Raw genomic sequence first — 16,531 nt, 5'->3', positions numbered from 1 at the left:
ATCAAGCTTGCCTTTAAATGTCTTGTTTTGTACAATCAAACCTCCAAACATTATTTAATTCACATGCACGCTGTAGTATGATAAAAGATAAATATCGTACTATAATATCGTACAGAATTGTACAATATTATAGTACATTATTGCAACATCTCAAAATCTGCTTTGAGACATTTTTTTACTTTGGATCGTTAAGATCAGGGCTTTATATGAGTGATCAAACATGGCACCTGAGAGAGGATGATGGAAATAGAATGATGAAGATGAGATTGGTGACTCAGGAACTTTTATTGCCAAAGTTTGTTAGACATACAAGGAATTTGACATGGCGGCTGGTGCATAGAATTGGACAATAATAATTTGGACCATGAAGGGATGTGCAGCGGAGAGGAAAAAGCAATGTCAGAGTCAGTCAGTGGGAAGAAGCTGTTTGTGTGCCGTGAGGTCTTGGTCCTGATGGACCTCAGCCTCCTGCCAGATGGAACGGACACAAACAGTTCACATTTTTTTGGGATAATTTCCCCAGTTACTGGACAGTATTCAAAATGTATTCCATCGAGAAACGTTCTCAGGTGTAACTGTTCCCTTTTATCCAAATTAACTTGGATTAAATTGGGGATTAGAGCTGCAAAGAGGACTTTTGAGCCAGTACCCAACTAGGCTCTGATTGGCTGGCTTTGAATACGCAATGATCTAAATCCATGTGAACAGAAACCGTAAACCATCGCCTCCACGTTCACACAAGCGCAGCATGCACGATAAATAAAATCTCTGTTTTTGTTGTAAACTTCTCTGTTGGCTGCAACAAAGCAGCCAGAAGAAGAGGGCAGAGGACAGGATGGTGCTTTAAATGCTGGGGTGAGCAGAGGGGTAATTAGGTGTTTTTTGTCTGCGACACACGTCTAGAGCGCACCAAGTCCTACACATTGTGCCTTTTTTGACTAAATCCTAAAAGAAGTAAGTGAAGCCTTTGTTTGATTAATGGAGCTGAAATGAGTGTTAAACCTTCAGTTGTTATTTTTACTGCCTATGCTTCAGTGTCAGTGTTATACCCGTGAGGTGAGAAGGAAAGGAGACATGGTGCGATGGATGGCATGGCAGCGTGCGCCTTTGAGGTGTGAGGGTTGTATTGTAAAATTCATTTTTTTGTGAATTTAAGCAAACTCGACCTACCACAAAGGAGCACGCAGCTATTGAGAACAAGCGGTGCACACATACTTAACTAGTACAGTGTGCGCTGCCAGTGAAATCTGGGCTAAGATAAGAAAAACGGGAAGTTGGGTTGTAGAGTTTGACCACTTTCCCAGTTTAAGAATTCTGCTTGAAACTGCTGTCCACACGCCTATGATGACAAAAGATTAGGACCCCAAAAAACATAACAGAGGAAAATCAAATATATATCACAGTGAAGTAATGAAATACACATCAAATAAGTAAGCAACAAAAAGATTTCTCTTCTAACCTGATAATCTTGCCTGATTGAAAGGGTCTCGGATGTACCTGAAGAAGACGCCAACTAGACTTTCCCTATGAGCACTGGCCCTAAAGTTATATTTTTTCTTAACTGCAGACTCTACCCTTCATGTGGCCCAACATTCAGCTCTATTCAGTCAAACCATTGGAGGGCTTTGACTTACACGTACAGTATGTGAACCCATCTCATAGACGGTGTAATTGAAGTCGATGAGAGTGCATGTTGTCTCTCTGACTCAGCAAGAGGATTTGATGGACTCATTCTTTTCTGTAGACATAAAAATACAACCTAATGGGACCTGACATTTTTTTATGACCAAAATGAACCTCTCCAGCAAACATTGCATCAAAATGTATTTTATTTTACATCATCACAGATTAAATAAGCCGAGCAGATTGTGAAATATTTCACTAAATTCTTAAAACAAAGGGTATTAACAACTTGAGACATATGTGTGCATAAGCCCTAAATTTTGTAGTTTTTTAAAATAATACATTGAAAAATCCTTTTCTATGCCTTGGCAGTTGATGAATTATGTTTTGGAGTTTTCATCTGTTATTGTGAATGTGACATGTGACAAATAACGCTTCACGCTTTCATTTGATGGACCATTTCATGAAGACATAAAAGAGCTATATACTTTATATCTAACTTATCCCCAAATGCTTACCCTCCAAAATAAGAGTTGATACGTGTTGCAATGGCTTTTGTTTTTGAGTTGACGATACCCCTGTTCATTTTCTTGAGAAATTAGTTCTGGTTAAGGATGGATTTTTGTCAATGTTTATTTATTGCTGTGTGTCTGCGAGTAGATTGTAAGAGTTCCCTGTTAAGACTAGACCGGCCCAAGGGGCCTTCCTATCTTAAGCCCTTAGTCTCTGCAACCCTCCATCGTCTCGCACTGTCATGAAAAACGACAACCTATCTCAAGTAAAAAGGCAGCCTTCTTTTCAAAGCTTTATTTGATGGTAGCTTTCAGAGTTTTGAGGAAATATCTTCCTAGGCTTTTTATTCCTCAGGTTTCCAAGCAGCTGTCGTAGAGTACTGCACAAAAGTTATCTATGGATGTCAAGTTGCTTTCTGTGCTTAAATGTGTCCAGTTTCCCCACTTGAAAAGGACATGACAAGTCTCTCCACAGGGGTAAACTGGATCCCACTCAAGACGAACACATTTTCGTTTTATTTATGTTGGTTCCACATTTATTTTCTTTCACATTAGCACTGAGTGCTATTTCAGTGCTTTGCTTTCTGCCGTGTTGTCTCAGTTGAATTACGCTAAATCCACAAAACCCACAACTCCTACTCAATATTTAAAGCACCTGTGCAACTCCATACTCAACCCATTCCATGGAATACCCAAAGTCATTTCCATTCTTTGGATAATTAAACATTATACAATTCTGACCATTCTGTTTTCTGTCTGTGTATTCTACTTTGACAACATATATTTCTTCATAAAAACATTACATTTTGTGTCTGTGTCTGTTAAATAACCAACTCATCTGTTTCCGAGTCACAAACACGACGATGCTGAACAGAATAGAGTTGAAGTGGCAAATCAATATCGCAGGCGGCAGTAATCGATTCATTACTTGTGTGTTTTGCACACTCTCTCTCTCCGGCTCCACAATGTGGTAGATAGAGGGAAGTGCTTGGCCTGGCCACAATAAACCATTGGGCCTCTTTCACCAAATGTTCTTAAGAACAAATTTGTGCTTCCCCACTTCACACAGATTCTGGCATTCACCAATGTTTTATTATTTGGGATTTGTTCTCAGGTAAGAACAAAATTTACGGAGAACTCTTACACACAATTGAGAGCTGACATGTTTTCGCAAAATAGGCAATTATAGCGCTTTCGTCCATTCTAATTCAAAAATTGAGTATTTCTCTCCTTTATAATTTTGCAACTTAGTATTTTTATTTTTTTACACATAATTATATGTTTGTTTAAATAAATACACACTACACTTACACTTCTGCTCATTTGTAAAGCACTTTGAATTGCCATGGTGTATGAAGTGGGCCTATGTCAATTAACCAGCCTTGCTTTGCCTTCAATTCAAATCAATTACTTTTTGGAGTCTTCCCCACTGCCTCCCAATTTACGACATATTGGGATTCAATAGACCACATCTGCCAACTATTCTGCTGTTTAGGAACACGTCGTGAAGCACATGTAGACTTTTCTTAGGAACTTTCTTAGGAACAAATGCAAGAAATAACTTAGGAAGATATTGGTTAATGAGGCCTGTGGACTTGTATTACAAGTATGTGCAGTTCAATTAACAGTTAACCAAATGTAAAATCCATTTGATATCTTTCAATTTATATATTATGTACACATTTTCTTATTTGATCACAGAATTTAACCAAATTGGTGGTCTTCCTCCCACAGGCTTTAGCTTTTTTGAGCATGAATAATATTGCACACTCACATTTAGAACCAAATGTATTCTGCTGCAATATGGGTGTCAGCTGAGTGTTTCTGTAAGAGCTTTTGCTTCGTATTAATGCTTTGTTTACTTTAGTTTGCTGACTACCGCTGGCTTTTGGGATGACCTTTTGTGAAAACTAATGGATAATGTTGAAATACTGCCTTACCTTTGTGAATTGCTTATTATAATAAAGGGCCTAGCTTCTCCCCGGGCATGACTTTGGAAGTTTAATATACCCTCTGTAATGCAAGAATTACGATTTATTATTGTAGCACCTTTTTCAATACCGTAACATTATATTTGTGTGATTCAATAAAATATCACTCTTCAATCTCTTTGTTCACCGTAACATGTGCACTATGTAAAATTTAGAAAGAGGAAGTACTGAACCCTTTATCCTCTTTTGCTCTTCTCTGCAGAAATGTATGAAATTTAATGTGGATGCTCCAATTTGGCAGTCCAAGCAGCGAATCCTGTGCACGCTCAACCAGAGCCTGAAGGATGTGCTCAACTACGGCCTATTCCAGCCGGCCTACAACGGCAAGGCTGGCAAGTTTCTTGATGAGGAGAGACAGCTAAGGGAATACCCTTTCCCATCCCTTGCTCCCGTACCTTACCTGGAGGTAGGTATGGATCATGTGTATGTATGAGGCTTTAAGCCATGTTGGCAGGAGAGAGCCAGAGATGGATAAAGTAGTGGTTTCATAGTTATGTGTAAATGACATTGACATTACCCAACTTCAATGACACAGTATATTAACTACAAATTAATTTTATTATTAATACAAAGCTTTTTAAGATACAGGTGGAGTATTTCATGAGTTCTACAGACACCAAGAGACTAACATTAGCAAACACGGTTAGGAGCATTAGTAAATAACGTAGTAGTACTCCGAGCATATATCTAACAATTGCCAATAATTGTATGATAATAATACTAGACAATAATTTACATCATTGTTCAGTTAGTAGTCCAGCCCCCAGCCCTGTATAGTATTCGCTTAAGTCATTTTAAAGTTGTCTTAAAATATAGTATATGTAGTTTTTCAAACTGGCCACTTATTTGATGTGTCAAAGATACAGATTTACTTTCCATGTTGATCTTCAGTTTATTGTAAAGCTCTGATGCATTGAGAGGTACTGCTATTATTAATAACTACATCATTGTGTCTAGAGATGATGACGGGTTTGGATTAGCTGCTCCATTGTGGAATCACCCTGTTGGGGAACACCACTCAAGTGCAGACACAAGCACACACTAATGCTTGCATGCAGTACACACACACACACACACACCCAGTTGTTATAGATATTAGTGTTTGGTGAAACCTTCCTATTGAACAACTAAACTGCAAAAACAGACTGAGAATCATCAGTCTTTTGAAAAGTTTGGATTGTAAATGTTCCTTATTTGTTGTATTCTAACAACTGTGAAATAATCCATTGCACTGTTGTCATAGCTACTGATGAGATTAATGTTGGAATTTTAAATTCTACAATGTGTTGTAGTTTTGACTAAAGGTTCTATCTGCCTAGCCTCTTATGTCTGTTGTTGTTTTTCAGTTCCGCTATAAAAGACGTGTGTACACCCAGAGTCACCTGGATGAAAAGCAGCTGTTCAAGCTCCATACCAAGGTAAGACCAAACAGAAATGCACTCGGTGAACCGGACATCTGAATAGCTTGTGCTTCGTGTAACCTTTTTAGAGTGAGTGAAGAGCACACGTGCAGAACAAAGAGCGTTGGTCAAAGCTTGGATAGAAAGGAGGTCAAGTGGTTACAGCAACTACTGTGAGGCTCTCTGAAGTTCTATGCTGCAATTTGGTATACACTGTTTGGAAAAAGGCCATCACTGGCAGCCGGAACGTGTGTTTGTTGGTTCAGTCATGTGGAATTGGAGATCTTTATCTAGGCCACGCAGGGCTCTAAGAGCTTTGCATGAGGGACAACGTATGCTTGATGATTGTCTATTTTGTGTTGCCATGGAAGTGATAGTGAATAGGTGAAAGTTAAGGTCAAAGTAATTTAACTGATTTCCAATTATGTGAAATACCGATGTTAAACCAAGCTGTGTGTAATAGCTTTTGTTAACATACGGTACTCAGCAGATAGGACATTTTATATTCGTCCTTGTTAAACACATAATATCTTGCAGAACATACAAACATACAAGCTCGAATGCAATGTAGCATGACACAGGATACATCTCATATATATTTGAATTTTTTAGTACATACTTTCCTGGACATTCAACAAACGCTTGAAGAAAAATAGTTCATAGTTTGAATAGATTAAATAGATTGGTGGACACAGTATCAGTCAAAAGTTTGGACACACTTTTTCATTGAATTGAATGAGAAAATGTATCCAAACTTTTGACTGGTACTATATTTAGTTTTCAGATCAGGTTGATACTGTATGAAACAGTCATTTGGTTATGGCTGCTTTGTATATAAGTAACTAGGTATTAACAGAAGCAGAAAGCAAAGGCATGTTTGGAAAAATCTGTTTTTTACTTAATAGGCAGGCTCATGCACATCAACATAAAAACCTAAACTGGCAAATACAACCAGAGAGGCAGAGCTGGCAAATGGTGGTTGAGGGCTGGCAGTTGGTCACAATCACAGATCCATTGCTGCAGAAGAGGAAAAAGACATAGTAGGTCTACTGAGCACCCCAGGCAATCTGGTAAAGTGAGAATACTGGCTACGTGGCAACGTAACAGCACTGTACCTGTACTTGTACACTATATGAAGCAACGGGGAAAGTAAATGTGAAAGCAGGTGACTCACCTGCAGGAGGAACTCGCTTGGGCCAACTAGTGGACAGGTAAAGAATGACAGGTCGGAACAAACGAGCTAGCAATTTGTATCCTGAAAACAACCCATCACGGTTTTGTGTGTGCGTTAGAGTGTGTGTGTTGTGGTCTCTGTGCTTGTTTGTACACGCGGGACAGACTGGAACAGACAGCAGAGCGAATTGAATGGATATCCATCAAACACCATCAGGGGGCAGAAGATGTACACCGGAGAAAATGAATAGTGTCAATTGTGTGTTAGAGAGAGAAAGAGGAGAAAGCAAATGCTTCTAACAAATCATTATACTGCAGTTTTGATCATTTTTTTGCATTTGTTAGTTCTTTTCATCCTATTGATTGTCATAAGACTATTTTCCAATTTCAGCTCAACTTACAAAGAAGATTTTTTTTGTTTAAAGTTTATTCAATTATTGTTGAGACATGCTACATCCCATAGTAATCAGATGAATACCATTTCATTAAGACCACTGAATAAGCTTGTTTTACCTCTGTGGGAAGGATATTATCGGAAGAGCTTATCTTGTCCTTGATAGACTGATGCAGTTTAATGGCCATTTAATGGCTGTTCCTGTTTTGGCTTTGTAGTGAACTCTGTGTACTCTATACCGCAACATCCTTCATTTTATAATTTAATAGTTTCAAGGGAAATAGACAAAATATGTCTAGATAAAATGGTTCACGTTGTTGCTACATTGTTATCTGCCACTTATAATACATCACATCAGAACAATTAGTTCATCCAGCAAGTAGCAAAATACTGTTTGTCATTTTGTCAATGTCCAAATGCTTGCTAGAGACCTGTCAACATTCAGTTTTGGTAAGTAGAAATTTTTGCAGCTTAGTCCGTGTACCGAATGGGCGAGAAGTGTTTTCTGCTATGTACTCCCTTTGAGAAATACCACATGACATGCATGAAAGCCCTGATGAGAGGGATGAGTCATACTCTCAAACATTGTCTTATCTAAACAATCTGCTGTGAGCTGCGGACGTCTGTTACTGTGCTAAGTATACATGAGTACATACGAGTGTTACTCAACAACATCAGCTTCTGCCCAGCTACAATTTAGGTGGTGGATGCAGGTAGTAATCTGTCAGTAAAAGCTCCAAATGCAGCCAAATGCAATTATTGTTTTTTCTTACTAATCTGCATGTCTCTCTCCCCAAAGACATTTAACAAAGGAACCATTTTTATAGAAATTATGAAAAATTTGTCACTAGTTTCTTTATAAAATACTTTGGATAATAATGAAGAAGGAAAAGAAATGCAGCTCAACTTCTGATACTATTTAAGTGCATGGTAATATTCACGTTGGCAAAAGTGTAGATGTCAGCGCCAACTGCTATTCAGTTATATATGCCTAAAAAATGCAAATGTATAAAAAGTTTCCTTTTGAAATACTATGTCAATGAATATTGGAGTTTAGGTATCTAATGCATTATCTATTCATAGCATCAGTTGTATTGTAATTTTTCAACTTTTTAATCATGATTTTAGGTATCCTACAGGTGTCTTTCTGAAAAAAAAGTATTCTCTAACATTAGTGAAGATGAGCTATAAGCAAGTCATTTTGCCCGTTAACAAAAGACGTCTGCACCTCTTTTTTCCAAATGGCACATAAGCTTTTTTACATAAGGACTTTCAGGTGTAAAGAGTGAAACCATTTTATGGGAAACTCTTGCAGCTGTAACACTTGTTTTCACTATTCATCCTGCAGCAAGTTGCCCTGTTAGTCAAAGGTCAAGCATTAGCCTACTTTGCTGGTATGGTGCTCATTAGCCGCAGGCTGAAGTTGGAAATTAGGCCATAATTGATAGGATTTTTTTTTCTCCTTCACATTCGACCCGACCAGTCCACATCCTCCTGAAACTGACCTGGTTAGCCAGGGTGGCTACAAAGAGTGAAATAAAGCGAAAAGAGTCTGTATATGTTGGTGTTTTGTGGGGGAGGTCAGCCATGTGATAAACAGGGCTCCACAATGGGTGGTCATTTTAAAGTTGGACAAAGAGCTTCCAGTGGCAGAATCACAATCCCCTATTTTATCGTATCTTACTTACTTACTTAGTATGTAATTCACGCAAACTGCCCTGATGACTTTAGTTGGTTTTACACTTAAATGTTCCCATTAACATTGTTTTCACTGTCATGCCGTCCTGCATTTATATTCCAGCACTTACATTTCACTTAAACTGTATGATGCCTTCAGTGTGTTGAGATTTTGTAATGTCCCATGTTCTTTAATGCTGCACATCATCAAAGGGAAACATTTTTGATTGATGTATCTTTCATCCACTTTTCACAGTGACATGTTATAGATTGAGATCACCTGCTGTCTAATCCATGATGAACATCGGACTAATGAGTGTTCTGATGAAAAGATCTTTAATTGGCAGAGAAAAGTATATATATAAGATCAGATGGTTGGATGGATAGTAAAATAGACACCCTCTATAGACATTCATAAATGAACGCCTTGGGCAATTTAGTGAGAGAGATGGCCAGGCAAGTGGTGGGTTGAAAGAAACTAAAGAGGCACATACAGTAGTGGACAGCTTTAGTAATGCACTGTTTGGTTATGAGGGCACATGTCTACAGAGCACATTGCTAGATTGAAGGCATTTCAAATGTGCTCGAGGCAGTAGAGAAATTGTGACTTCATCATAACATGAAAGGTTTTAAACTTTTGGGTATAAAATAGTTCAGTATGATTCACAAGCTAAACCAATGTGCACATTATTGTGTGAGAGGGTACATGTGTAAGCATAATTCACAATGGTCTCCCCCCATGAAACCCATTGCACAGTAATGCTATTCCTCCTACACTGAGGCTTTGTATTTGCTGTAAGCAGCTTATTGTATTTATCAATGGGAATTCCTGCATTATTTTCAAATTACAATAAAAACCACACAGAGAATGGCACTCTTTGTGGGTATGGTATTGTTATGAGATGCCAAATCCCTCTGAGCATTTGCACAGTGCTTAAAACCTCCATTACTGCAGTGATACTGCAACAACAGCATTCCCAATCCCAAAATCTTTGTGTGGTTTACAAACCCAAAAATACAGATGTGCATATACAATAGATGCACATACAGATACAAACACACAGCTGCATGCATCACATAGGATGAAAAGACATTTACAATCAGAGTGTCCATAACCCTCACAAAGCTAAACAGGAAGGGAATTATCGTACTGTAAAAAAGGTAGTGACATTTCTCCATTTTTGTGTGAGTGCACTGTACACACTGTGTGGGAGTAGAGTAAACGGGATAATTTGTCCAAAAAAGCTTTTGTAATACCAACAATATCAACAATTATCAAAAAATTTGCATTTATCTCCAACCATCATTTCAGGAAATTCATGGTCCAAAAGCATGAGTATTAGTCAATAGCCACCTTCCACTAGTGTTATTCCTTGTCAATGTCCTCTTGTTTTGTGTATTTACTTTCACACTTTGGTTATCCTTAGCTTTCCTTGCTTCCACACCCTACTTTTTCTCTCATTTTCTGTTTCCCCTCTCTCCCCTCCCTCTACTTTCCCTCCCTCTTCACTGACTCTCTCCCTCCCCCACCCTCCCTGTATTCTCCCCAGCAATCCTTCAGAATCACCCCTTACCATCTCTCCGCCTGTGTATGCACAGGAGTCGTTGTGTGATGGGCGAGTGTTTGAGTGAGTGACCATGTGAGTGTGCATGTGCTACTTTGATAATACGAGAAGTAGTGAAGAAGGAGAGAGCGAGAGGAGAGGAGAGGAGACAAGGTGGAAGAGGACTGGATATGGCCACGTGGACAATGTTTTGGCATTGGGACTTTAGCTGACCTACAGAGAGTGCATGTGTGACGGGGAGCGTGTCTGTGTGTGTGAGAGATGGGATCCACTCTGGGGAAAAGACAAGCGGCCGAAAGAAGAGAAAGAAAAAGTAAACAAATCAGGAAGGCCAGACTCAATAGTAAGGTACCCCGATTGCTCTCATCATCTTTAACTTTATTTATTTATTGTTTCTGGTGTAATTCCCCAACTCATCCCTGTCTACCTGTCTATGCTCTCACTCTCTTTCTCTCTCTGGTTTGCGCTCCGTTGTTATGCTCTGCTGCATGTTGGCTTTGTGCATGGCTGCTGCAGTCTTGTCTGTTACCTTGACAGAATGCTAATGTTTCTTTGTGCACTGGTTCAGTTGCAAACCGTAGGCTTGGATCACTGTGCCTATTCGCGCATGGGTCCGTGTGTGTGATCCTGCTACTCTATGTAAGAGGATTGGGGACTTTTAGCTGTGACGAGTGTGAGCAGTTGTGTTTTGCCTTTGGGTCTCTGAGTAAGTGAGGCAAATATGTGTGTGTGTCTGTACGGGGAAGATATCCATGCAGGTGCTCCTGTGTATGAAAATGTGTTCATGTAGGCATGCACATGACAGAGTTTGTACCTGCCAGTGGTTTGGGCATAGCCAGACCTTTCTCCACAGCGCTGTGTCAAAGCCAAAGAGAGGTCTGGCTCTACACGCTATCATTGTGGTAAAAGGATAAAACATGCTCCGGCTTGATGTTACTGTTTTAAACCAAACCAAACCAACGTTTTGCCGACAACTCCCTCCACGCTGCGTGAGGCTTGCGTAGCTTTTGACGCTAGTCTAGAAAAATTGGTCGACGCACAGAAGAAGCATGCGAGGTGACATACATTTGATGTTGTGTTGTAACTTTGTTTCACACATCCTTACAAATCCAGATTGTGTAAGTAACAGCGTTTAAAACTATATACTGCGCTTTGGTGTAGTTTTTGTAAATGTGTTATAGCTCTGGCTCATAGGGGGACATTCGTATTAACATTACAGACGCCTAATTACACTCCACAGGCTGCGCTGCAGCTCCCACTCTAGGTTTTTGTCTACTGGGCTACTGCTTTTCTAGCATGTGTGTAATTACTAAATAAATTAAATTACAGCACTGTCCTCTAATGTGTTGAACTTCCTCACAACGTACTTTGCGTTTCTCATATTCCCAATTAAGAAGAAGGAATTGATTGCATTGATTCCAGTATACTCAAAACCAGGCCATGTAGAAACTCCAGATTGCTCATAACGCAACACATAGACCCTCCACCAGACCTCCGATATGAAAATGCAGCCAACTAAACATCACCCACACAATGTATTATGGCATTTTGCATCCATCCGTTGAGTTGAACTGAAATTGAACTTGCTAGTTGGTCTTGATGATGCTGCGCCTCATTGCACAAGTTCATTTCACAATGGAGAAACAACACATTGCATAGTTCCTGCTCCGTAGTATATAACATCCCACTCGCAGAAGCCTCTTATTCTAGGTCAGGCGGTATGAATAGTTGACTGTAGAGCGGGATGCCTGTGGCATAAAGTACAATGGAGTCTAATAAATGTCTGGCTGAATATACATACTACCCACATACCCCTGCGTCAGCCTGAAGCCCGCTGGCTGCCCGATTCTGCTCTCTCTCTGTAGCCTATAAGCTTCTTTGCAGCCAATCAATCAATGACTTCATTTTATTGAACAATCCAAGAACCACCATTATTGCAAGACTTAAGTCGACTAAAATTCTAAAGGGTATTAATATTAGGTGGAAGTCAGCAAATTACCATTACAGCCGGTTAAATATAATACTTAATTTCCTTTGAACCAGGTTATTTTCGTTACATTTTCTTTCAGGATTTAAATAATAAATTGTTTAACAATAAATGATAATGCTTCCACATTTCCTTTTGTGTTTTCTTTTTATTATTGAATATTGAATATATAATAATATTGAATAATATTGAATAATTAATTCACTCACGATAATTAATAATAAATAAACAATTTGAAGAAAAAAAACTTGGATGTGTATATAGGATTGTCATCAAAGTAAACATTAAAAAACTGCAAAAATGGCAAAAAGATGTTTATTACGCTTAGACTGTAGTGAAACAATAACACACAGAGTAAGCAAAATAACAAAATAAAAAATTGTCCAAAAACCAACAACTTGTTACAGGGATTTAAAAAAATGGATGGACCCGGCTAGGATTTGGCAAAGGCTGTAATCAAGTGAATAAAGGTTTTCAGTTTTGACTTTTGATTTAAACTGAATGTGCTTCATTAGCAAGATTCAGTAGGGGAGGATCTTCTCACATTTCTTTTCAGCAGTATTTTAACTGAAGTTTTCTCAGGCTTGGCTCTAGTTTCCTTTGGCCTGTTTAGTTGTGTTTCCATCCTTTGGCGCCGTTCCCCTGCTGCCCGGCTGCCTGTGTCCTGGTGTCAGTTTGTGTCTCTGCCTGAAAGCACATGACTGGACCTGATTCAGCTCTTTCTTTCTCTGGTCTATTTGGTTCTGATGACAGCATGCATTCCCCTTGCTTACGAACACTCACAGCCATGCATGCAAACAACAATTGAGAGCTACTGTAATATCTCCTATGGCACACGTTATGCTTTATAACCGTAAACTGCACCCTTTAGTCATTTCTCAATGCCAAATCTGTATCAAACGACAGCTGTTTTCGCCGAGAAAAGAAAAATCTACACACAGAGTAAATAATGTATGATATCACAAAAAGAAGCTTTTCAAATACATTCAGTATCAGAACTAATCTCTCTCTCACTGTCTGTGCTTAGCATGTTTCAACGCTCATATAGATGCATCGTTCTTTCTCATCCCATTCCTCTCACTTAACATTGCCAGCTTTTCAAGCAGGTGCATCTGAACGTGTGCACTTGTCATCCAGCCTACCACCTCTTCTCATTGCAATCCATTTTAAATGACTTGATCTCAACACACAGCTTACTCCACATGAGCCCTTTTCGGCTCAGTCTAGATTGCAGTCAAGTGCAGCCTGCTTAGTGCGTTGGGGAGTAGCAAGCTATCTCTAATCACATTTGATACTTTCATCCCCTTTAAACGTGAGGCAACCCTTTGGCTAGACTCTATAAAAAGAAGATTGGCCACACAGCTGTGGCCCAGGTTGTTCTGTGTCTTTGCTGGAGAGACCAGGACGGGACTGGCAGGAACGAACATCCTTGGGAATTATTAGTGGTGAGTTAAGTTTAAGCTAATCTGCAGTTTTTCATGGACGAGTGTGCTATTTGATTTGCACCAAAAAAAACAGTGGAACAATTTAAATGAATCAAATGTTTTATGTGCACATAGGCACAGGTATTTACTTTATACCGGAAAATACCAGTCTGCTGTTGTGACACTGTGTTCAGCGCCTCAGACAACATGAAAATGGAGCCCAAAAGGTATCATTGTGACAACCCCAATGAACGCACCGCTTTTCATAGAAATGTTATTGACAGAGATTTGCAATTCTTGTTTGCGTCAATGTCTTCCTTTTTTGTTGCAGTAATGGGTTGGCAAGAAAGTGAGCGCTCATTGTTCTGACATGAGAAACAATGCTGGACAAAGCCCCGCCGCCGCTGTTGCCAGGAGGGTGGGTGGAATTGGTTGAGTGTACAGAATGTGTTTTGGGGGGTCCATATACAATAAGCTTGTGCTCTGCATGTTTTGTGAGTGTGTTGATGAGTTGGAAAGAGGCTTCACAATGCTTTGTTGCAGCCTCGGGCCAACGCCCATGAAGGCTAGTTCGTACTGCCCAAACTGTAGTTCATTAAGAGGAACACAAGGAGTTCTGAAGAGCTAAAACACATCATTCCAGTGCGTGTGAACAGGATTACTCAGAAGGTGCCATGATGCTGCGTTCACCGAGAGCTACGAAGAGTTGGCCAACACAGGTTAGACTCAACACTGCTCAATGGCTCAGGAGATCAAGAGTTTGTGGTTAAGCCTTCTGACACTTTTCTTATATTGAGACCGTGAAGGTGCTCAAAGTCCTTTGAAGCAATTTTATTTGTTTAACTCCCAGCTTTTCATTTTACAAAATTAGGATATTTTCTTTAAGGGAAACAATGAACTGGTTTGATGTTTGATGTACTTGATTCATCTGAAGTGCTAATTTTGTCATTTTTTACTATGGCATATCTTCAACCTTAACAGGGAATGACTAATTACATTTACATTATATGTTTAAGTGATCAGATGAAATCAAATTTTCGGCTCTATTAAATATGTTTTAAAACCAGAGATATCCTACATAATAGAGTAATCGCACTGGTTTGCACACGCAGATGGCATTGGTCCAGGTCACGGCTCTTTATCTTTTTTTCATATGATCGTTTATCAGCTTTTTGACTTTCTATTAAAATAACAGGAACCCCGGCACAGAAACAAGTATTACAGACACAAACGTCAGTTTAAGGGCTGTCTTGGATATTGCGCCACAAGGGACACGGGTGGAGGTTTTTTAGAACAAGTATTGGGATTGTTACAATAACAACTGTGTCTTATGTGAACTGAGAAAGCTGTGGGATTTGCTCCTTCCTAAGTACTCACCAGAGAGGTGTAAAATTGAATTTCATTTGGCACAAAAACATTTACAGTCAATGATGTGTTCAATGTTGTTGCTATAGTAACAGCACCCCATCACTACTATGAGTTTTTACTGCACTCATCCATTATGAATAAAATATTTACTGTGCTTAATTTTGAAATCTGAACCAAAAAAGAATAATTCTCAACCCTCCAGTGTTTTTTATGTGGTTTTAGTCTCCCTTGAGCTTAAGACTTTATGAAATTACTCATTTATTTAGCTTTGATACAGTTATGGTTGAAGTCCATTCACAGATAATCCTATTCTTGGAATAAAGTCTCTCATACAGCCCATTGGTGTTTTTATAGCAGAGGCATTACACTTTAGGCCTGTTAGTTATGGATATTGGAGATTACTAAGTGATTACTGAGCGCTCACTCCCTCAGACGAACGTACTGTAGGCTGAGGTCCAAACACATGTAAACAAAAAGATAAAACAAAAAACTCTAATCTTTTAAAAGAGGCATGAAACGATGTAATAGGGATAATTAAAATGTTCCTTTATTGGGCAGATTTACTAAATCCAACAGTAAGGTACATTGTTAAAAAAAACCTTTGCCTGTTGCTGGTGGATTTTCTAAGGTTAACTGTATATGGAAACCAGAATTTCTTTAAATACTTTAATTCTTTAAATTAATACTCAAACCTAAACCTTTTGAATCGTATTTTCTTCAAAGCATCCACAAGAATCTAAAAAAGACCTCCTGCTTCTTGCATCGTGTTTTTGCCCATCCAATATGCCAACGATTTGGGAAATGTGTAAACATATAGCTAAGTACACTGCTTATTTATCTCAAGTGGGTGTCTACATGTGTTAGTTAAACAACACATTACAGTAAGAAAATAGAGATGTCTTCAGAAATGTTTGTAGTGCAGCAGGCTACACACATTTTAGAGCAGATTGTTAAACTCTGCTGGGTTTTGTCATAGCTTCGGTTTCTGGTAGACGCAGAGCTAATGACTGCACTCCTACCATGCTGCACCATGCAAAGTGTGAGTTTTCAAGGGTAGTTCCTTTTAATGATGACACAGCACAGTGCCTATGATACGCTGCAATAAACAGATGCTGGATTAATTAGGTTAACAAGATATCTAACCAGATGGCCCTCCAAAGCAATCTGAAACAATTATATTTAACCTTAAGTAAACTTAAGTTTTCTTTTGTTAAAATCGCCTCAGAGAAATATTTATTTGGCTCTATATCAACAATAGTGAAAATGATGACCTTACATACAGTACCTCAACACATCGGCATCATAAGTAATGCCATAAATCAGGTTGCTTCAGAGATTGAAAACAAGTGAAGTAAAGTTAATATGCTGTCAGATTATTTCCCTGCAGCATTTTTGCAACTTAAACTGTATTTCAATA

At 38.9% G+C, this 16,531-nt stretch overlaps 1 protein-coding gene across 13 annotated transcripts in view; it reads left to right on the top strand.

The window, feature by feature from the left end:
* The window catches only part of shank3a (SH3 and multiple ankyrin repeat domains 3a), a 136,200-nt gene that overhangs the window by 44,902 nt on the left and 74,767 nt on the right, over positions 1 to 16,531 (top strand). For 11 of the 13 annotated variants that reach the window (XR_005114226.2, XM_037450566.2, XM_037450563.2 and 8 more), the window contains 2 exons: positions 4,329 to 4,532; positions 5,473 to 5,544. Coding sequence is in view for 12 of the 13 variants with exons in the window: in XM_037450566.2 (XP_037306463.2) it covers positions 4,329 to 4,532; positions 5,473 to 5,544 (276 nt within the window). In the remaining variant the exon portion in view is untranslated. Of the gene's footprint in view, positions 1 to 4,328; positions 4,533 to 5,472; positions 5,545 to 10,353; positions 10,684 to 16,531 lie in introns of those variants that run through there. The other 2 variants (XM_037450568.2, XM_037450569.2) reach the window with 2 other exon arrangements.

This window comes from Pungitius pungitius, chromosome 6 (genome assembly GCF_949316345.1).
Source record: "Pungitius pungitius chromosome 6, fPunPun2.1, whole genome shotgun sequence".
Lineage (NCBI taxonomy): Eukaryota > Metazoa > Chordata > Actinopteri > Perciformes > Gasterosteidae > Pungitius > Pungitius pungitius.
Note: the sequence above shows the minus strand (reverse complement) of the source record. Positions and strands in the feature narration are given on the sequence as shown.